The sequence below is a fragment of the Scatophagus argus genome, chromosome 12, assembly GCF_020382885.2.
Source record: "Scatophagus argus isolate fScaArg1 chromosome 12, fScaArg1.pri, whole genome shotgun sequence".
NCBI classification, from domain to species: domain Eukaryota; kingdom Metazoa; phylum Chordata; class Actinopteri; family Scatophagidae; genus Scatophagus; species Scatophagus argus.
This window is the reverse complement of record NC_058504.1, coordinates 18,709,027-18,730,916: the sequence shown is the minus strand read 5'-3', so window position 1 is coordinate 18,730,916 and position 21,890 is coordinate 18,709,027. Positions and strand designations below refer to the sequence as shown.

Genomic DNA, 21,890 nt, shown 5'->3' with positions numbered 1-21,890 from the left:
CCACTGGCTGCAGATTTTTCCAGCATGCCTCTCTCTCCCTCTCTCTCTCTCTCTCTCTCTCTCTGGACTGGGATGAAAGCCCAAAAGTATCAAGTGGATAACGCTATACTTACACTTCTGCTGTAATCCCTATAAACACGCATGCAGCTCATAATTTGTGCGCACGGCAATTTACTAAGGAATAAACAAACAACAAAGAGCCTGAAATCAATAGTTGCAAGATTCAAATGACACAAAGCTGCAGACACCATCCCAGCGCAAACACACTCTTAGAAGTGGCCACAGCTTTAGAGCAACAGGTGAGCTTCTTGGCACCTCCCCTGTCTTCCCAAACGCAGCCTACTAAATATAGAAATTATGCTCTCTGATAATTGGGGGCAGACAACAAAGTCGGCTATATTTCCACACCCCTCCTTCTCCTGCTGCTGCTAAGTCATATCCCCAGCTGACAAACAGCAGGGCTGAGATCAGAGTGTGAGAGCTTGAGTGCGCAGGGAACACCTGCGCTGTCTGACTGGACTGTGAAGATAGACATAGAAGATCACTGACTTCCACACCTGCCTGGCCGTGGACCCATGCCACACACACACGCACACACACGCACACACACACACTTGATTGGGTTTCCTCAAGAGCCCTTTAAGGCCACTGCTGAGGAGGTGATGAAAGTAAGGGAGCGTCCATTAAGCGTGTGAGACAGCCCTCCAGAGTGGGTGCGGATGAGGGGTTTAAGTGTTTTCAGCAAGAAGCCACAGACCACCTGGAGGAGGCGGAGTAGAGGGAACAAAAGCATCTGTCTCAAGGCCAGGTAGACTCCAAAAACATCAGTTAAACAAGTGCCAAAGAACACTTCTGGGCATCAGGTATCACAAGTCAGGATTTCCAGCATGTTGGAGATGACCTTCAAAATGTCAAAAGGGGGACAGAGGGGGTTACGCTCTTAGATTTGCACAAAGTCTACTTTTCATGGCCACAACTGAGACTCTGGAAGTATTGCACTGACAAAAAAAAAGAAAGAAAAAAGCTGCAGGTTAAGGTCATAGACAAACAAAGTTGCAACACACTCTTGAGCTGGGAAAGATGGAAGAGAACATGAAAGAAGCATACCCTGCCCATCACTTTCATGCTTGTTAACTTTTCTATGAAAGATGAGCGGTGACGGTACCTTTACAAAAACAAGCACCAGAATCAGGTTTTTTCATGTTGCAATGTGTTTGCTCGGTGGACAGGGGATGTCCGTGTGCACACAGGTTATAATACTCTCAGCAATGCTCTCATTAATCGACAACAGGGACACGCTGATGTTCAAGGTGTGCAGGTGGGAAAGTCCCACAGTATCACACTGCAGACAGGAGAGAGTTGGCAGCTGGGCTGACTCCCTGTATTGAGACACCCCCCACTGGCTCACCATCACACACACTCGTTGAGATCACAGGCCGAGCTTTCATATTTCAACACAGATCTTCTCCCAACCGCGGAGGAAACTGTGCACAGATATGAGATAATGGCTTTTCAGTAATTCAGCTGCTTTGTACCTCCTACATTCCAACTATAAAATACTTTTGGTTAGTTCGCCTGCAGTTAAATATGATGGCAGAGTAAGACAATCTTTCACGAATGAAATATAAGTTGACTGAAAACAAGAGAATTAAACAGAAATGTCTCAGCCTCCATGACTTCCATTATTACTAAGACATTTCAGTAGGTCTACCATCCCCAAACTGTCAGCAGAGGTGACTTAATTCATATCCCTTTGACCTGCACTTTCATACATCTGCTAAACTTGCTGGACCTGAGCTAAAGGTCACATTTTATTTGGCCCCGATCGTATCATTGCGCAGCCTTTACCTGCAGATGATTCAGGAGGGAGGCTTTGAAGTTTTATGCGTGCACCAGGTCTACAGCTCGTATCTTGGAGTAATGGTGTCCATAAAGAAAGACAACATTGGTCTCGTAAGTGGGTTTATATGTTTAAACTCTGTAAGACAAAAGCAACCAGTAGAGTATACTTTTATAAATTATTTCTAAAAGGAAAAATGTGGGATTCCTTAAAGGAACATTGGCTATAAATGGACACAAATTGGGCAACTAACAAAACATCTCACATCTGATCATGAGCTATAAGCTAACAAAAAAGCATTTTCATCACATTTTGAGCCATTTATTGATTGTATTATAAGTCTGCTGACCTCAGAGTCCTCCAATAACACATGTAACAGTTGTTTGGTTTTACTATGGATTACTATGTCAACATTACAAAGATTTTTTTTTTTTTCAGAATTGATTCACAGTCACCATATTGTGATTAAATGCATTTCAGATGTGGGAATATTTTCCAAATTGAGATAATATGTTTCATATTTGTGGTCATTCTACAGTATTAACACTAGCAGAGCTTTTTCAGAATAAAAGGCATAAAGGTACAGTGTCTCAGTCTTTATATAATCGATACAGTTTCTAGTTGTTTTCTAAATTTCATGTATCTAACTGTAAAAATATATTCTCAAATAAATAAATATATAACATAAATATATGTATCTAAAATGAATAAATAAATTGTTACATTTTTAGCTCTTTCCAAAGAAGACTAGACACAGGTAAGAAAAAGAAAGAGTATTCCTTCAAAGTCCTTCTGAACAAACTACTTCTCTCTGACACAGTACCCAAGTTAAAAGTACCATTTCGTGATGAGTACAGATTTAGTACAGATTCCCACGGACTCTGCATCAGCTGACGCCTCTGTGTGACCAGAGGAGATGCTTCCTGACCATCCAGCTCCATTTCCCATTCGTCTCCAATTTCACGCAGGTACTTTTTAGGGTCATCCATAATTTCAAACAAATGACCCCCTTATACCGAGTGTGCAGACATTCTAGTCTGTCTTCCTGGCTGCTGAGAGATGGCCCATGCATTCCTATGAGAGGCCCCGGAGCCTTCATCCCTGCTGATCGGGCTGCTGTCCACCAGCCTGCCCCGGCCACATCCCCATGGCTGCATCCATCTTCTTTTCTCTGCTTCCTGCCTGCCAGGGGGTTTAGCAGCTATTCCTGAACTGGACCAGGGCTCCAGGTCTCAGCTGTGTCCCAGGACATCCCTGTACAGCTCTGGCACACGGTCGGGGTCCACAGGCCTTGGCAAGAAGTGTGTAAATTTCTGGTGCCGCCTGGATTTAGTCCCGTCCCTTGGTGTCCCGTCTTTATTTAATGCCACAAAGTAACGCGTCCCTTTATCTCCGTGCTTGTAGAGGTTGGAGGAGTATGTGTTGTACCAATTCTCCTCGAACTGCTCCCTGAAGACACATTCAGCTGTGAGCTTATCCTGAAAACAAAGAGAACAACATCAGAGATCTCCTGGCTTATGATGCTGATGTGGAAAAACACATGCCACTATTTATGGCCATTTTTCTTCCCGAAAATCAAATTCTCTAAATATGAGAAATTAAAAAAGAAACACGAACAAGCAGAGATGGTACTTACAGAGCCATACAGCTCTCCTTTGTCGTTCATTCCCAGATAGAGTCCACTGTCCACCCCTCTAATGCTTATCAACCCAACAGCAAGGCTTATGAATTCCAAAATACCTGCAGAAGAATGACACAGTTGTTCACTACAGTCTTTGACAAAGATGAAAGAATATCATTCAAGAAGCTCAAAAATGTCAACCCAGCTGACAGCAGCCTATTGGCACAGTTAATACAGTTTAACAGACATAATTGTATCATTACATTATTTTCAACATTTTTTTTCATTGATTCGGTGTTTCCTTGCTATGACAAAGGTTTCTTTTCTTAGGTTATGATTGTTGGCCACTTTTTATTGCATTATATTTTTCTGCTTCTAAAATATATTAGATTTATTTTTTTTCAGTGTTTTACCAAAACGACTGTGGTCTTTCCTCGTGCCTTGCACTGTGCCATCCGGAAGTATTTCAAGATGAAACCCAGTTCTGCAGTATAACTGTCTCCTCCTGAGAATCCCTTTGAGGTGCGTTAAATCCGCCGTGGTGCTCCGGGAGAGCCTGTCCCCAGGTATGAGGTGCTCCCCTAGCAGCGTTGGACTGTCCCCAAGAGGGGTCAGCAGGAAATGGGACCCGACCTGTGGGACACCCTCGATGCCGTGCAAGACGCCTCCAACTTCCCCCAGAGCAGTAGCAGCAGCGGCGGCAGCCATCGCGTCAAAGCTCAGCGGGTAAAGTTCAGTGAGGAGGTCCAGAGGGAGCGCTCTTGCGTAGTAGACTACCTGGTTGCCTCTGTCACTTATTGCATGTTTACGTCCACCTTCGCGTTACTTTGCACATGTACATGGACACGCAGACGCGCGGATTTCACTCAGTAAATCTCTGCTCCCGGCTGCACCGATTTCTCCTTCGTCTTCTTCTTTATCTTCACCGCTGCGTCTTCATCATTTGGGGTTGGGCTGCAGTCGCTCCTCAGATGTCCTCATGTTGCATATACCTGTTCACATTGGACGGTGGCGATGCCTCAGTGGACCCGTGAAGGAGACACAGCAGAGACACGGCAGTGAAGGCTGAATAAACGCTGCAGTGCAGGTACAGGAGCTCCTGGAGGGTTTTTGCGCTCTAAGTGGCAGGGGTGGTGAGGCAGGTGCAAAACCACAGGACTAGTAATGGGCGGGGCTGTCACAGTTCAGACGTGCCCTGGCAGGGATTTTTTCCCCCCTTTTCCCAAGGCATAAAATAGGAGACAACCCAGGAGGAAGAGGGAGAGTTGACGGTGGGGTGTGGGTTTGAACTGAGCACTCTGAATCATCACTTTGAATTCATATTAAACATGTAAACACTAAAACACATGACTCTTTAAATAAACCCACGAGCGCGGAAACAAACTCGGCGTGTGTTTCTATGTTTATGCAAAGATTTCAACATCATTTCTCGCACTCTCACTAAATTTGACGTCCTAAGTAATCCCTGAGTGACTCTGAAACATACACGGCATTTCTCGCGAGCTCGGGGCTGCGGACGGCTCGAGCTGCTGCGTTACCGGCTACGACACCTCAGTGTAAACAGCCATGGCTGCCCTTCGCAGGTTTATACGTTCACTCGCTTACGGCTCCAAAGCAGGGACTCACACTGTTACGGGGAAACAGCAGACATCCCCAGGGGGGACAAAAGCGCTGAAAGTCATCGCGGCCGGAGCCTGCGTCGCCGCTGCGGCCGCCGGTGCTGCTTATTACTGCTGCCCGTATGTCGGTAGGCGTTCTGGACTGAAGAGCCACGTCGAGGCTCGACTCTTTCATCTGGCGCTGCCATCAGTTTCTGCCACCGATGAGGTACAGTGGGATATTTATTAAGCTGCGCGGCTTTAGTGATAACATTCATCTTAAATACAGTTTGACAGGGAGAGAGAGAGAGAAAAAAAACACACGACTGCTTTAGTTTCATGCGCAGTTTTTCTCACGAGGCTCTGCTGCGTTTCCGGCATAATTAAGGCTGCATCATATAGGCTCGTGCACGTGAAACACCGTCAGTCGTCACCATAAGGAGCTATCCCCGACCTTTGGTGCTGAAATGGCAAACGTGGTCAAAGCGGTTCAGAGATCACGTGACCCAATTGCGGCCATGTGGTGATGTTTTAGGCTGTTTGTTCTACACATGTTAGATAAAATAATATGCTATTTTTACATATTTCAGCTGCTGGACAGAATAACACCTGACTGTGTAATGTGGTACAATAAAGTACCATAACTTAGTCTTTACTGTCGTCATTTTTGAGGACATACTTATTTTTGGTGTTGGTGCTGGATTTAAGATGGTTTTATTTTAGCCCCATGGTTATCTACAGAGGTGGACAAACTATGGCTACAGAAAGGAACACAAAGAGCCACAGAACTCCAACACATGAGTATTAATTCATACTGATTGACATAATCATTATTTCATTAAATAATTGAAATACATTTGAATCTAGTGATGTCATAACATGTTTCGTCATGTTTCTCTTTCGTCTGTTTTGTTTAGTCCCAAACCCAACTCTGTTCAGCGTGCAGTGACATTTAACAGAGAAGCAGAAAGGTCCTCACATTTGAAAAGTTTAAGCGTTTGCATTTCAGAGCTGAAATGCTTCATTGACTAATCTGTTTGTCAGTCTACAGGAAGCTGATCGAACGGTGTTTGGATAAGCGATTAATCATATAAGTCATTCATCCATTAAAATGCCAAATATTTGCTGGTTCATGCTTCTTTTCTTTATTTTGATTCATTAAAGATTTAAAATTTCATGTGTTTTTGCATCGTTGGGTGAACAAAACAAAGCAGGAGGTCTCAGTCTTCCAAGGTGAAGTAACTAGTGTCAAAGTGTCAGAACTCCAGTGTTACCAGGAGAATAAAGAACAAATTTATTGTGAGATCAGAGCATTTTAACTTCATCACGGCCCTTATTCAACAAAGAATAGTTGGACAAAACAACACGTGTAGACTTCTCCTGGTAGCTTTTACATATATAGTGATGTGTTGTTGACACTGTTTTTTTGCACTGTGTCCGATGTTCAGGTTATTTTGACCATCCACTGAACACTGTATTTGGCCCTTATTAGCCTAATCCCCACTGCTTCTACAGTGAATCTCTTTAACTCAGACGTGTGCTGACATTGTTGACAAGATCCTCAGATCAGAGGGGATGTAAATAAATATGCGAAGCAGGTCTGGTTTGCACTTCTACATAAAGAAGATTCCTTGTTTCTAATGTGCTGCTGCTCTAATTTGTCTGGTGTCTACAGGCAGCAGGAATCCAGGGACACAGGAAACTGGACACTGGGCCTTGGCGGAGGGGCTGACATTTGATGAGAGCTGGGGGTGGTTAGAGGGGGTTTAATGGTTAAGCAGAGGGGGGCACACATTCCCTGGGTGTTTGCTCTGTGCCCAGTGGACCTGGCACTGTTCCACCTGACAGAGAGATCCAGTCTGTCTTCACCAGTCCAGCCCTCTGATCTGGCTGGGTTTGAACAGTTGTAGGGACATTATCTGGTGCACAGGGATGAAAAATAGGGCTGACATAACATGTGCCCCATTACTGAATTAAAGCTCGGGCCTCTTTGTTGTTCCATGTCAGCGAGGCTTTTCGTGACAGGAAAAAGCTTCCGTGGATTTCATAAAAAGCATCTTTCAGACAGTATTATCACTGTGACTGTGATGTGATTTGCAGTATTTCATCATGGTGTGTGTGTCTGTGTGTGTGTGTCTACAGGCCAGGAGCTATAGTCTGGATGATGGAGACGTGTACATGTCATGCTATGAAAACAGATTCCGCCTTTTCAGTTCGGTGGAGTTCGAGGGCCAGCTCTACATGACGCCACTCAACTTCATTGAATCCATTACTCTGAATGAACCCAAGAGTGAGTGCATTCCCAGTTGTACTGCTACTAAACATTCTTCATTATTGATGTTTAATGTTAAATCAGCTTCTAAAACATGAGGATTTTCCGTCCGTCATGGCTGTAGATTGAATGTTTTGTGTTTTCGGAAGGTCTGACATGAACAGCTTGAAGATGTCATCATGAACTCTATGAGTGTGAGATCAAACATTTTAAAGCAAAAATAATCACATGATAACAATGACAATGACAGCGATAATGAAAATGATCATTAGCTGGAGTCGTGTTGATGTTAAACCATTTCCACTTTTTGACCAAATAGTCCCAGACACAAAGCTATAGAAGTAAACCAGTAGCCAAAGTCCCATGTGTGTATCACCTGGAGAACCACTGAGATTAGAAAAGCTGGAATGATAATTGACATTGTGACATGATGGAAAACATCAGTGTTATCCTGACACACCACTTTCATATCAGAGGAAATAATAGTATGGACTCATCATGCCTTTCTTTCTATTTACTGTTGTACAACTGAGTTTGAATGTGGTCACTTTTTCTTTCTCCAAACCAGATAAAGTGTTTATTTTGTTATTTAGGGCAAAACTGCATTGAATCAGATAGCAAAATGTTGTAGACTTTTTTTCTCCTTCACTCACTCATTGTCACTTCATCTTACAGCTTTTGGAAGCCCCAGTGGTTCCTGGTCCATCAGAAACTGATTGGAAAGTACTGTTCCTGGTGAAAGGACCTATAGGAGAGGAACTATATTAGAGCCTGGATTCTCTTGTTGAAACATGAGTAAAACCTCTTCTGAAAGTTCCTCAAAATCCAGGCTAGTTTAGTATGTCAAAAAGGCAGCAGGCACAGACTCTGATGTGGTTTCGCTACTTGTAGAATTAAGTTTTCTTATATTTGCATGCTAAATTAGTTTCTTGCTGTCAACCATTTTGTAAGAGAAGGTAGCAGTTCATTTTCCCACATGAAGACTGTAAAAGTTTGTTGCGCAGCGGATGCTTAACCACTTCCATAGTCTTTGTAGCTCTGTGGAGAAATCAGCTGCATTTGTAGCAGCCGCTTGCTTAATGACACTTCTGTCAAAACATCAGGTAAACCCCTGCTGCTCCTTCATCCTGCGGTTACTTGAAACAGGGCAAAAAAAGTCCCAGTGTTGTTGTTGTTGTTGTGTCCTGGAACTTGTTGCTGAGGGCATGAGAAGTGTCTTCTGACAATAAGTTGTGGTTTCAAGAGCTGCAGTCATAACACCTGCATAAAGATACGCATCTTTGCCAGCAACCCCACTTTTATGGCTCATTTATGTGGCAACAACCTCACAGAGACCCAGAGAGACCAAACAACGCAGCAAGGATGTCGTAAATGTAATGATAAGACATTCTGCTTACTGGGATTTATTATGATTTAAGGTGTGTGGCCAGTTGTAATCTTTTAGATACAGCTTCACTGGCATCTAATAAGGAATGAAAATAAGGAGCACTCATGTGTTGGCATATTGTGCGTCATCATAGGCTAATGGCTAATGTGTTGCACAATAGTGATCATAGTTTTTTGTGGCTGAGATGTGTTTTTGGCATTCTCATAGATGTTTAGGAAGGCCTTGGACAGGGCCATTACGGTTTCATTTCAGATACAATACATGATGGTGGAGCTGTGGCCTTTTTGAACAATTCAAATGCTGTCACGTAAATTATTCATTTCAGATCTATAAGCATTTGCCGGTTATAAAACATTAATAGGAAGCTTGCAATACAAGCCCACAGTGAGGACAATCTCTTTGTTTTACCTTCACATGCTCAGACAGCTCAGTGTGGTGGAGAGCAGGCCGTCACATGGCAATCATAATCCCAGCTTTAGAGACGGGCTTTAAAATGTGTCAGGGAAGGGTTATTGTCACTGTTATCGATGAGATTTTCCGGCCTTCTTTTTTTTTTTCTTTTTTACAACGCCTCCATGTTATCTTCTGCTTTATTGACCATAGGAATGTGTTCATGGCCATACACAGCTTGTGTTTCTGTCCACATAAACACCTGTTTTCACTTTTGTTTCCCAGTTCTATATTCCTAACACAGAGCTCACCATTTAAACATAGTGTTATTGTTATAATTATTATGGTAAGTCAAGCATTATGTCATCCACTAAACTGTTAACCTTGTTTTGTTTAGGTAGGAGAGCACGGAAGTCCCTCACAAAAAAGGTGAGTAGAGTCTCCCTGTAAAACCTCCAACAAACATTGCATTACGTTGTGATTACCTGGGATTTGGAAATGAATGAGTGATTTGGGATTTTCTTCCATTCTCGCAGGAATTAGACAAGATGCTGGCCTATACCCCACCTGTTTGGAAAGGATCATCTAATTTGTTTAGAAATCTACGTGAACAAGGTGAAGTAACCCGCTCAATGTCTTACAGCTCAGCACATAAATCCACTGAATTTAAGTTGGTCCCTTTTATGATTTTTTTAAGGTTCTCCGTGGCTTGTTTACTCTGTTGTGCATGTCAAACTCGTATAATCCAGAGCAGTGAGTGTGTTGTAAATGCTATCTTATCTCTCCATCAGTCTGGTAACATGTAGATTTATTCTCAGGTGACCTCTGCAGGAGGGAATGATACATTGATAATATACACAATGATCCTCGGTGGTTCTTCTACTGAAAATGCAACAACTGAAAATTTTTAGAAAGAATTGCATAATTTTGCACTAATTATAGGGAAAAGAGGACTTTACTTGAAAGACCAGCAGGTTTTCAAAATAAATCTTAACTATTCATATTTAGAAACTTTGTCCATATATATTGAACTGGAATTAATTAGCTGGAAACATATCAGTACCTTCTCTCTTTTCCTAATAAGTAGTACAGAATATCAATGTTTTCTTTTTTCCAGAAACCATCTCGGAAGCTGGAAATTATTAGAAACTTATGGGCCCTTAGAATAAAATGGCACTGGTGCAGGTTGACATTCACTTGCACAGACCATACTGTTTGTGCAATGCATTTGGAGTCTTCATGATCTCATTTTACCTGATGCAGCTTCTGAAATGACAGCGCTCTTCATCTGCAGACTTTAATGCATAGTAAAAAATTAAGTCATCGGTATGATTTTTTTTTTTTTTTTTTTTTACATTTTCCCACCTGGACCTGCACACTCAGGTCATACAAGCCAGTGGAGCATCAGATCTCACTGTTCTGCTCTCTCCTCTGTTGCTTTAGCTAAGTGCCAATGCTGGGATTTGGGCCTTTTAATCCTGCTGTTAAACGTTGCGGCTTTGTCAAGGGAAAAAAGGTTTGGATTGATCTGTGAACAAAGTGTTGCTTTAGAGAATGAGGGAGCTGTTTGAACAGAGCTATGTCGAGACATGTCCCGCTGGCCACCCCCTGATCACCACGGACATTATGAAGCCTAAGAATGGCATTGGATTACATCTCTGGGACTGCCACTCTGTATGAAGTGTTTCTGTGGAATTCTTTGTATTGTCTAACAACATCTACTTGAGCTCTGAGGCTCAAAGGGAGGACGAGGGGGGTGGCTCCTTCCAGGAGTGAAGGTGTGTGGTACTAGTGAAACATGGCTGGAATCTTAAAAGTTTTCTCTCTCTCTCTCTCTCTCTCTCTCTCTCTCTCTCTTTCCTCAACCCATTTAAGCTTTAAAGACTTTGAAGCTAGAGCTCTGTTGTCATTATAGGGCCGTACCTGCCAAACACAAAGAACCGGGGGAAGAAGATGGAATACTTTGTCATGGGGAATTTTTGATGAACTTTGTCAAATGGCACGCATCACTTATTTTCTTTTCACATTTCAGTTTGTACATGTGTTTCACTTGCCTTTACATCCTGTTGTTAGCAGCAGAGTTTCATCCTCTAGAGGAAATGTAGAAGCAGAGGACAACTGACATGTTGATTTGCTAGTTTTGTTTGTTGTCCCTTTGAGTGTTTGAGTCCTCTTTCTGGAAATATCTCCTTGCAGCAAACCCTATATCTGAGTTCTTTTCCCATAACACCAAGAGCAGTCATCCAGAACTATCTGTGCTCAATTCTCTATCTCTCCGGAGCAAACAAAAGCTCGGGAATGCTTTCAGAGTCAGAGGGGAGAAGCCTCCTGAGTTGACTGAGAAGCCTCTTGACACTTACTCTTCCCTTCTCCATGTCACACAACAAAGGGAGCTGAAGGACGCGACACAAAACCTGAATCGGCCGTTCTCAATCAGTGACAGATCACTTGAGAATGTATTACACCTTGTTACCCAAACACGATCAGAAGCCGTAGGCCTTAAATTTGTTTGGGTTTGTGTCCAGGTAGGTCAGCTCAGTTGTAAAGCCTTTGTTTGTGTGAGGGGAACACCAGGCATGAAGGAAAAGGCACCTTTTAAGATGTTATCAGTTAGCATGAGAAGATTACTCTTGTCTGAAGGGGTGCATTGTTTCTTTGGACTCATCTGGGGCGGATGACTTTGAACATCTGTAAACACTGTCAGCTAACTGGTTTATGCTTTTTGATGCTGTCTTGCATGGAACATATGGAACATTTAGGTTTTTGTTCCTCATCTTGACAAATCTTCTTCTTTCTTTTCCAGGTGTCATCAGTTACACAGAGTATCTCTTCCTGCTCTGCATTTTAACAAGTACGTATATATTTCAACTTTCCTAAGCGTAGTTTTCTTGAAAATTATTGAGAGATTGAAAAGTGAACGTGATCATTTGTTCTTGATCTCAGAGCCCCATGCAGGCTTCAGGATTGCCTTCAACATGTTTGATGCAGATGGGAATGAAATGGTGGACAGAGAGGAGTTCTTGGTGGTATGAGCCTCATTTTGATAATCATTTAGAATAAAGAGCATTTGATCCATTATGTTGCATTCTGCATGACCTCTCATCTTCTCACCAGTTGGAAGAAATTTTCCGTAAGAAAAAGGACAGAAAGGAAGTTGCTGAAGATGTGCAAAGATTTGACCAGGAGGTATGGTTTGATTTCAAATGCCTTTTATCTGTCAGTGAAGCTGCTGTAATGAATATTATTATGTCGACAGCAGGAAAAATATCTATGCATAATGTAAAAGGGGTTTCTGGCAATTATGAACCATTGTTTTTTCTGTTGTTTGGTAGTGTCCAGCAGGTTTACAAGAGCTTTCTTACTGAAAAAGCCTCTGAAACAAGTTTGATTTAATCCATGATGATGAAGTTTCATCCTGGAAAACCAAAATAATGAACAATGAAAGACAATAAAACACAAAAAAGGATTATTGCAGCTTGACATTTGAACCAATGTCTAACACTTGCATTGTACCTAGAGAGAGCACAGGCTGCACGAAGGTGAAGGTGGTCATACAGGGTAAAACATGCCTGAGGCTTTCATCTCTTTAGGGCTGTCTTATGCCACATGCAGGTGGATATAAACAGGCAGCGCTGAAAAGAACGATAAAAGCAACTCTTTGAGGTCTTATCTCACAAACACAACATGGAGGAGCTTACTCCGCCGGCACAAATGTTAGCATCTCTGGACGGTCTTGCAAGCATGAATCTGAAGCCCGTATAAGCATCAAAAAGATCATTAGAATGGGCACTCCAGATCTGCAAACATAATGATGCTTTGCAAGGAGACAAAGCTGAAGATGAAGACTCTGGGCACATTCACACAGCTTAAGAATAAGAAAAATAATCTTTGGTTGCTGGTAAAGTCACATCATATAAACTTGATGGCTATGACTTCAGTGGATTCTAAAATACTTGTGAATTGTAAGCAAATCCTTTTTCTGTATTTTTAGAGCCTGCAGCTGTATAGTCATCACAAATCCCAATTGCACAGTGTATGTATTGTTCTCTTTCTTTGAAGGAAAGTGAACAGTTCTGCTTGTTGCATGTATTTTTGGCATGCGCTCTCCTTAACCTGAATATGTCTCTGCATCTCCAGTTTGAGCAGAAAGCACACATGCATCTCATGCGCTGACACCACCCGTATTTGGTCCTGTTAACACCAGATAACCTCATTCACATTCACTCGAATTGCAACACGTCACTGTGTGCTTCAGCATTATCTGACATATTGTCTTTCTGTATGTGAGTGTGCATGTGTGTGTGGTAGTGCATGGGGTGCACCGTAGATGATTTATGTGCCCGCCTTTTGTCAGTGTCGGGTAAGAGGTTCCACTTCAAAAAATTCTTACCTGCAGACTGACAACGTTTCTCCCAGACCCCCATGTTTTATTTTTACAGTTTCTTGAGGAGTGGTATTTTGGCTCAGGTTACCTTTTGTGATGGGTTTGACCATGAAGATGCCCATCAGAGAGGAGAAGCAGCACTGTGAAAAGCACTCAACACACACACAGGCGCGCACACACACACATAGCAGAGCCTACAGCTAACAGTGGGACAGACCCGTTTTTTCAGAGCACTGTTTGAAGACTTTCCCTTGAGGTGTGTCCTTTTTTTTTGTTCTGTTTTGATTTCTTCTGCCATACTGTAGGTAACTTTCCAGCAAAAAGTTCAAAAGTCAAATCTTTTCAAAAACACATAACAGGCATGTCTCCAGTGCTGCGGTTGGGCTTTCCCCAGCATATTCTAATTACAAGTGTATCAGGATCTTTTCATGGGATGAGATGGGAGCAGCGCGGCGCATTAAAGAGCTGTTCCGTAATTAGTTGTGGGATCATGTCATAAATCTCACTCTGTGGTGAAAAACGTCGCGGCACAGAGGAAGGGCTGTTTTATCAGCTGTCTCACATTACCCCTCAGGCTTGAGAGATGAAAAAAAACTTAATAAGATAAATAAATATTATGAAATGAAGCAAGCCATCCTTAAGCACACGTGTCGACGGCAGCTGGCTGTTTCTGGTTGGTTGCATGCTTTTGAATGAGGTGATGTCGAGACTTGAGAAGCATGTAGACTTAAGAAATGACAGGCTGAAGAAGCCAAATGAGAGTAAGACGCATCAGGGTGGTTTATAACTGCGTGATAGAAATCCTAGTTTTTCTCTAAGTACTCAAAAGACAGATTTCCTGTGATCTTCTTATTGCATATGACACCAATTACAAGAAAATTGTTGTTGACAGTTGTGTTTCAGTGTAGCTGTAGTTATCATAGTCCCACTGCAGCTGGGAGAGGGCAGGGAGCAGTGTAAACTGTGATTGGTTAATATGAGATCAGGAGCATGACCTCATTGAGAAAAAGCGCAGAGAGTGGCTTCTTTGTTCCAGATAACATTGAGCAGGAAATGTGTTGAAAGAGTTTTTGCACATTTTAACATGTTGGTACTACACTCTGCACCAACACCTTTTATAATTAGACTTTTAATCTCACACCCGAATTCAAAATATACCTATTTAAAATCTGAACCTGTTTCACAACAGTAGGTGTAAGGTGTCTCATAGCCTGCGTTTACCTCACAGTGTAGCATCAACTGATGAAATATGGGGTGGGTTCAGTTACATAGTCAGCCTGACATGATTCACCCTTCAGGTCTCACACCCTGCATGCTTTGGACATGTGTTAGCTGTGTTGGTTCAACGTCCTGCCAAGAGGTTGCATGCATCGCTGCAGAGCAGGCTCACGTCAGGACTGATGGGCCCCTCAGATACACTGCCTCAGTCTGTTTTTGCCTGTCTGTTTTCTGGTCTGCTGCTACATGTGTCTGACCCTCCATCTTCTTTCTAGTCCTGCTACAGTGTGCATTGTCCATGTCTGTCTGCCCTCCTTTCCCTAATCTCAGTAAAATGTGCCAGATGTGTTTTGTCTTCTAACAGCTGTGCTATAACTGCTGCCACAGGTTCTTAAAAAAGACAGTCAGCATGTGGAGGCCCGGGGCATGTGGGATGTTCTCAGACGAGGCACAAGTCAAGTTCTGTTTTCTGATCTCACAGAGGTAGCCACGTCCTTGCTAAGACACGTTCATTATTTTTGTTCCACAGCAGTACTATGCACGAGGTTCTGACTGTCTTTACTGACATGTTTCTTAAAGAAACTCCTGTAGGTTCTGTGTTAGCGAGCCCTGTGGAACAAGTTCTTGATTTATGCATCTCTCTTCTTGTTAGTAAGAACAAATACATGAAGAGAACTCCTTTAATATTCCCTCTGCAGCATGTTTAACATTGCATGGAACGTGTTCTTTGTGTGCAGAGATGAGAAAATGCTCGTTTTGCTTCAGGCACAGTGAAAAATTAAACATTAACTCTGTGTAATTATTCAATAGCAGAATCTGGGTATAGCCATTACTAATATCTTTACTTAAAGGTTTCAGCATGGTCGAACAAATGTCATTGTTAATGTTTACCTGGTGTTACTATGATACCTTTGTAACAAAACAGCTCATCCTGGCTGCTCAAACTGAGATCTTGTGCAAATTTACACAATGTTTGCCTTAATCATCGCAGTAATCAGGTGTGCACTGTGGTTTGCCCTGTTTGTTTTGTTTGACTATGCTGAACATATGACATCTGAGGGGGATATTTAAAGCTATGCGAAGTCATAATGCAGCCACTGTGTGTCCTCTGATAGCACATGGACGAGAAGAAAGAGACGACGCTGCTGGTGCATTTCTTTGGGAAAAAAGGCAAAGCCGAGTTGAAATTTGAAGATTTTTACCAGTGAGTTGAAAAAACTTTTGTCTGCTCTGTAATTATTAAGCTGTCCCTGAGAAAATTGTTACCTCATGCTGTAGTATGGCCAATAATAATAATTTTCATTGCTACCTTGGATCAGCCTTTAGTAGCTTTGTTCATGACTACATTAAGTGTTCCGTTGTGCATGCGAGTTTCTGGTGGTGGCGTTTCCTGTCAGCAGCTGCCGTCCGTCTCGCTCCTCCAGGTTCATGGACAACCTGCAGACAGAGGTGCTTGAGATAGAGTTCCTCTCCTATTCCAAAGGCCTGCCCATCATCAGCGAGGAAGACTTTGCTCGGATCCTTCTTCGCTACACCAACGTGGATGATGTCAGCGGGTATTTGGAGAACTTGCGCCACAGCATGCCGGATGAAAAGGTGCCCTGCTTGTTCAAATTCAGCTTCATTCTGTCATCACATGGCTCCTCTGACGGCAGCCATCCCTCATAGTAATGCACAAGGGACAGACAAACTGACAGTATGATGTCATCCAGTACAACAACTGGAGCTTTAAAGCTTCAAGAGAGATCAGTCATCTCTTCTTTTCAGCAGTATAAATTTCACAAAAGTTGTAGGACTAATAAATTGAACACACTGTACAAGGATCTCAACTTGGTGCAAGAGATGATTAGCTTAGCTTAGGAGAAACTTGGAAACCACTGAAAACAGTTACCCTGGCTCTGTGCCCATCATCAGTTCTAAAGTTCATTATTTCACATGTTTCATCATGTTCATGTTTCAACATTTTAAATACCAACATGGAAGGTCTCCAGGCCATCGTTCAGGTTTCCTTCTACAGTCAGTGGGACACAAGTTGATGTACAGACATGATGATGCTACACCTAACACCCCATTGCAAGACTTCATAGAGTCACTGCACCTGCCAGGAAACATTTCAAGCATGTAACTTCTGGTAAAATCACAAATTGTTGTTTTTACATTTTGGTTTTTGAACAGCTTAAACAAGCAAAGTATAATGTGTTAATTGTTGTGCTTTTGGACTTGCTGTTGGGGAGATTTTTTGCAGAACTTTGCAGCAAGTTAGATGAGCTCTGTCCCTATTTTCAGTGTTTATAGTCAGCTAAGCTAATCTCCTATGTTTTATCACATGTAGCTTATGAACATTAGAATGGTATGAACTCTCTCATCTAACTCTCAAAGCTCTTCCTTTGAATCCATCAGTTAGCTTTTCACAGACTGCGGAACTGAAGCCCCAAAACGATAGCAGCACTTTTTCATTTTCCCTCCTGGGAGGTTTTCATTCTGTAGTCTTGCATTCAGGTGTTTTGCGTGAGTGCGGGAGTACTTTAGCCCTCTGTTTCTTTTGATACCACTCTGTGAATTAGCTGTTGAGTGAAGCATCCTCATTTTAGCTTTAATTTGTTTTTGCTCTTGGCAGTCTCACCTGCTCCTCAGCCACCTCTAGTAGCTTGTTGCTAGATCTCAATTGATTATGAAGTGGGTCTCATCGCTGGGCTAAGAGATATTTTATGGCCCTCACCTTGTTAAAACAGCAAAGCGTCACAGATAAGTCATTACTCCATTTGTTCGGCTGTGTGTGTTGCCTGTTTGGCAGGACCCCCGGTGAGAGAAGGAGCTAGTAGCTGTGGGATGGTTGAGTGGAGATCAATAGGCTCAGTGTTTGAGTCATCAGCCAAGCCTGAGATGTTTGGGGATTCGTCACTTTTGTTGTTTTTGTTTATTCACGTATCAGGTTAATCTGCCTTAGAAAAGTCTGCAAACGGCCTGACCTCTTCCCAAAAGCTACAATCCTCCCCCCACTGCTGACAGCTCGGCGTGTCCATACTGCACTGGGAAAATCCAGCAATGTATACTTTGTCTGTTTGGGTGTGTTATCTATCTGATGGCTTCAAGGTCCCACACACACTAAAGGATTCCCCGCAGGATGAAAGGGAGGAGATTATGTGTTGTGCGAATTGCAGCTCTATCCTTTGCTGGAGTGTTGACACATGCAGCCGTTTGGCTTCATGTGGCACTTTATAACGTCTCATGTTGCATTTCACAAGCTTTATGTTTCATAAGCAAAGACACTGTGTTATTGTTATTTCCTTGCAGGGAATCACCTTTGAGGAGTTCAGGTCCTTCTTCCAGTTCCTTAACAACTTGGAGGATTTTGCCATCGCCATGCAAATGTACAATTTTGCCAACCGCTCCATCGGTCAAGGTAAAGTCTCAGTTTGTGCTCACATACTGGTCATACATCACTTTAACTTAAGTCAATGCATAGTTTAGTTTTACTAGTTTTTTTCTTTATGCTGTGGCAAAATGTCTGTGCTTGGAGTGGACTTAATTTACCTGCATTTGTTATAAAGGCCATCATTTTATTATTTCTATCCATCCTGTAGATAGAAATATAACTCCAACTCTAAAGACTTCCCCCTCTGAGGTGACTCATTGTTCACTTCTCACCTGATCACCTACCTATCTTCTCTCTTCTCTCTTAGAGGAGTTTACCCGCGCCGTCTACGTTGCTACGGGCATCAAACTGACCCGCCACTTGGTTAACACAGTCTTCAAGATCTTCGATGAGGATCATGACGATAAACTCAGTCACAAAGAGTTCATTGGTGTCATGAAGGACCGACTGCACCGTAGAGACGGGGTGAGACAGCACCATTTAAATGCCATCCATTTCTCTTTTATGCCCCTGAAGGTAACAGAAAACATGTGCCAGCTTTCTCCCCCCTCATCAGTATGAGAGAGCAGGATCTCATAGGGTAGACGAGAGCAGCTCAGAGGCGTTCATGTCCCATTCGTCAGATGCAGAGAGAGCTCAATGAGGGACGCATGGGTGCAGAGTGAAGCCAGATTAAACAGGATGTTGGTTGGCGTTGAGCACTGAAATACGTGTTTGTACTTTTACACAATTAAGCCTACTTAAGCAAATGGACCACAAACACCACCTGTTTAATTACAACCTTGAGTAATCAGTAGTTATGTCTCCTTTTTCTTTATGTTGTGGTGTACATAAATACCTCCATACCATAATGTCTAAATTACACTGTGGTCTCTTTTTATTACTGAAACACATCTCAACTCTGAGGTGGCAACTGATTGGTTTTGTGAAATTTTACTGCCATCTAGTGGAATATTATGAAATGAAGTCTTCTTATAGTCTCTCTCTCTCTCTTGTTCCCTCATCTACATACACATACATACGCACACAAACACACTCTCATACACACACACTTGCAGGCCGTCAGAGTGGAGGAGAAGTTCAACTCTTTTAAGTCCTGCATGAAGAAGGAGCTCTCAGGCAAATAGGTGAGGTTTTTTCTCACACTGTCAACATGCTCTGCAAAATGAGACATGAACTGAATTATAACACTGTTTAATGTGATGTTAAAAAATGAATGAATGAATTATTTTTTTTAACCCACCAGAATGTCCTAGGCACACTATCCCAGCGTGTAGTCAGTCTTTTCAGATGTGTCTTGAGGCTCACGCTCTGCTCTCCCGAAGCATCGAGTTACACTGTAATATTAACGCCTGATCAACTGCCACCAGATACCAGCTTAAGTCTGCATACATGAGCAGTGAGCAGTGCAGTTTAGAGCCGTATAAATGTTTCAAAGGAAATGCAACTCTTGGGAGAGTGCTTGATAACATCTTTTGATAAATCATTGGAAAAGACTTTCACTGCGTTTTTACAAACACTTCTGAGAGAAAAGAGAATAACTTTCATTTGGTCTAATTATTTGGAGATTTCGATCAGGACAGAAGTGCAGTGAACAGGTATTATCTCAATACAGTGGGGGCATTTCTATATTTAAACATGGACGTAACCTTGTCGGCAGTTAGAGGAATAGTTTGACATTTTGGGAGACTGTCACATGACTGTCATAGTAAGAATCTACAACCAGCAGCCGGTTAGCTTAGCATGGCACAGAGAGGGACAGAAACCTCAGTGGTCAACATGTTGTTTGTTTAATGTATACAAAAGCCTCAGTATAAAATAGCAAATCCTAAATATCTGTAGCTTCAAATTTATCTCACAGTTATGAAAATTATTTATATGTTCTCTTCTAACTCTCCACAGGAAAGCAGATGAGTCCTTTTATCAAAATGGTGAGCTGTTCATTTAACTTGAAGCATGTAAGCTTCCACAGTAACTCGCTTTTTCTACCTGTTATGATGATTGTTTTACCCTCCACTGCCACTTTCAATAGTTTTACATTATGTAAACGAATTCTGTGCTGCTGATACTTCCCATGTTATTTTTTAGATGTAAGTAGATATTTGGGAGAACTATTACTGGTTGCTACTGGTTGTTGCTGAATATCCACAGCCATAAATAGTCTTGCTGAGATTTATTTCTGCGTGCTTGCAGAACTACTGCAGCACTCGTGCTCTATGACTATTTGATTAAGAGATGTAAGAGTTTCTGTTTCTCCACAGTCTTAGGTGTTTCTCAGTATCTCATTTCCACCATATAATATGCAATAAAGAATAGTCTGCAGTCCTAATGAAAGAACAATACACATTATTCATCCCAGTCTACATGGAGGCACAGTGTGTTGCTTTACATTTACAAGGTGTCACACTGGACTTATCATTTTCTCTCTGTTTTATCGCCAGGTGAAAATCCCATCATTGGCGCGTGTCTTATCTACTGGAGGAGCCGTGTGTCTGTTTGTGTGTGTGTGTTCCTCTTGTATGTTTTCTAGCAGGGCAGAAGGGTTAAAGCATGTTGCAGCATCTGTCAAAAGTTTTAAAATGAACAGGATGTGGTACAAACGAAATGTTATCAGCCTAATGGGAAGCTGTTTGCAAGTGGTCAAACAAACCAGGATGACTCATTATGAAACTAATGAGAAAATCCAATTAGTGTTAGTGGTGCAGTACTCTAAATTGGACAAATTAATTCATCTAACTGCTTTGGCCTGTTCAGAAGATATAATTTATTAATTCATCTACTTATAAATGTATTTATCACTTTGCTATTTTTAATCCTGATTTTATTTATTTATCTGAAAGTCCATTGTCTTATTACTGCTCTGCCAGTGTGTGTTGTACAGTCTGATCCTGTACGCCGGCAGCATTGCTCACACACTTTGTCCTTCAGTCGGCTCTGCAGCCCCCTGCACAGATCAGTTAAAGGCTGCACCTCCTCCGACTCCTCCCCGTCCTCCCCCTCACTCCCAAAGCGCTGCAGCTCAAATCCTCCCGCATCCCCCAGAGCCAGCAGGCCTGAACAAACTCACTGAGTCTGTGGCTTTTTCACTGTTTAACTACAGGCAGCTAACAGTGTTAATTATTTCTTGGCTAGTAAAGACAAGTGCTATTTTCATACCACTGCCAGGGAAGACCTCTTTATGGTTAAATGTGCAGAATATTGAAGCCATATGTTTCTTTCACTTTTAGGACACAGCTTGAATTGGTGTTGGTTTTAAAGAAGGGGCGTATTAAAGTGACCTTCCTTGTAGGCTCTGTGAAAGAGGAGTTTGTACTTTAGGTTTTTCTTTGTAGAAATCCTCACATACTACTATATGCTGTGCTACTGAGGAATTCTTGATGACTGGTTCAATGTTAGACTCAATGGATTTGGATTTCAGACTACGTCCTGTTTTAATTTTTGGATCTTTGAATTAGTTAGCCTACCTCTTGAAGAGTTTCAGAAACTCCTCGCCACATATGTCATTCTTTTAGATCAGGGCTTGACTGTTACTGCTAGAGTGCAATTACATTTATATTGATATGGTTCAATAAATATGATATAAAATATATGTTTTCTTGGTTATTTTTGTGCTCTCTGTCTCCGTCTCCGTTTTGCAGTTATTTTCACTGTTTTCGCACAAGTCAGCTCATAAACCTTGACCTGCTCACTTAGCCCTCAACAACAAGTCATCTTTTCTTTGTAACTACAGTCTACTTATGGCAGAATCGCAGAGGAATAAATCAGCTGCTTTGTTCCCAACCTGAAGGCAAATCATTAGCAGTA

General features: G+C 42.2%; 2 protein-coding genes across 4 annotated transcripts; one reads left to right on the top strand and one right to left on the bottom strand.

Annotated features, from left to right (window-relative positions):
- Positions 1-2,304: 2,304 nt before the first annotated feature.
- fgf20b (fibroblast growth factor 20b) lies at positions 2,305-4,741 on the bottom strand. Its single transcript, XM_046406775.1, has 3 exons — positions 3,875-4,741; positions 3,477-3,580; positions 2,305-3,318 (listed from the first exon to the last, which is right to left on the bottom strand). The coding sequence occupies exons 1-3, from the start codon at positions 4,167-4,169 to the stop codon at positions 3,073-3,075; spliced, it is 645 nt and encodes a 214-aa protein (XP_046262731.1). The 5' UTR covers positions 4,170-4,741; the 3' UTR covers positions 2,305-3,072.
- A 141-nt stretch (positions 4,742-4,882) lies between these two features.
- Positions 4,883-21,572, top strand: micu3b (mitochondrial calcium uptake family, member 3b). Of its 3 annotated transcripts, none has more exons than XM_046406772.1 (15): positions 4,883-5,288; positions 7,202-7,349; positions 9,506-9,537; positions 9,645-9,723; positions 11,912-11,959; positions 12,052-12,134; positions 12,223-12,294; positions 15,098-15,193; positions 15,826-15,914; positions 16,135-16,306; positions 18,005-18,113; positions 18,394-18,551; positions 19,145-19,213; positions 19,989-20,017; positions 20,528-21,572. In XM_046406772.1, the coding sequence occupies exons 1-13, from the start codon at positions 5,028-5,030 to the stop codon at positions 19,211-19,213; spliced, it is 1,416 nt and encodes a 471-aa protein (XP_046262728.1). In that variant the 5' UTR covers positions 4,883-5,027; the 3' UTR covers positions 19,989-20,017; positions 20,528-21,572. The 3 variants fall into 3 exon arrangements, with proteins under 3 accessions (XP_046262728.1, XP_046262729.1, XP_046262730.1); XM_046406773.1 differs by lacking the exon at positions 15,098-15,193 and adding an exon at positions 13,100-13,141; XM_046406774.1 differs by lacking the exon at positions 15,098-15,193.
- Positions 21,573-21,890: the final 318 nt, after the last annotated feature.

Coding starts and splice junctions, on each gene's coding strand:
- fgf20b (XM_046406775.1), bottom strand. CDS start 4,169: ATGGCTGCCGCCGCTGCTGCTACTGCTCTGGGGGAAGTTGGAGGCGTC. Junction 3,581..3,874: donor GAAAGACCACAGTCGTTTTG/GTAAAACACTGA, acceptor ATTCTTCTGCAG/GTATTTTGGAATTCATAAGC. Junction 3,319..3,476: donor AAGGAGAGCTGTATGGCTCT/GTAAGTACCATC, acceptor CTTTGTTTTCAG/GATAAGCTCACAGCTGAATG.
- micu3b (XM_046406772.1), top strand. CDS start 5,028: ATGGCTGCCCTTCGCAGGTTTATACGTTCACTCGCTTACGGCTCCAAA. Junction 12,135..12,222: donor ACAGAGAGGAGTTCTTGGTG/GTATGAGCCTCA, acceptor TCTTCTCACCAG/TTGGAAGAAATTTTCCGTAA. Junction 18,552..19,144: donor GACTGCACCGTAGAGACGGG/GTGAGACAGCAC, acceptor ACACACTTGCAG/GCCGTCAGAGTGGAGGAGAA.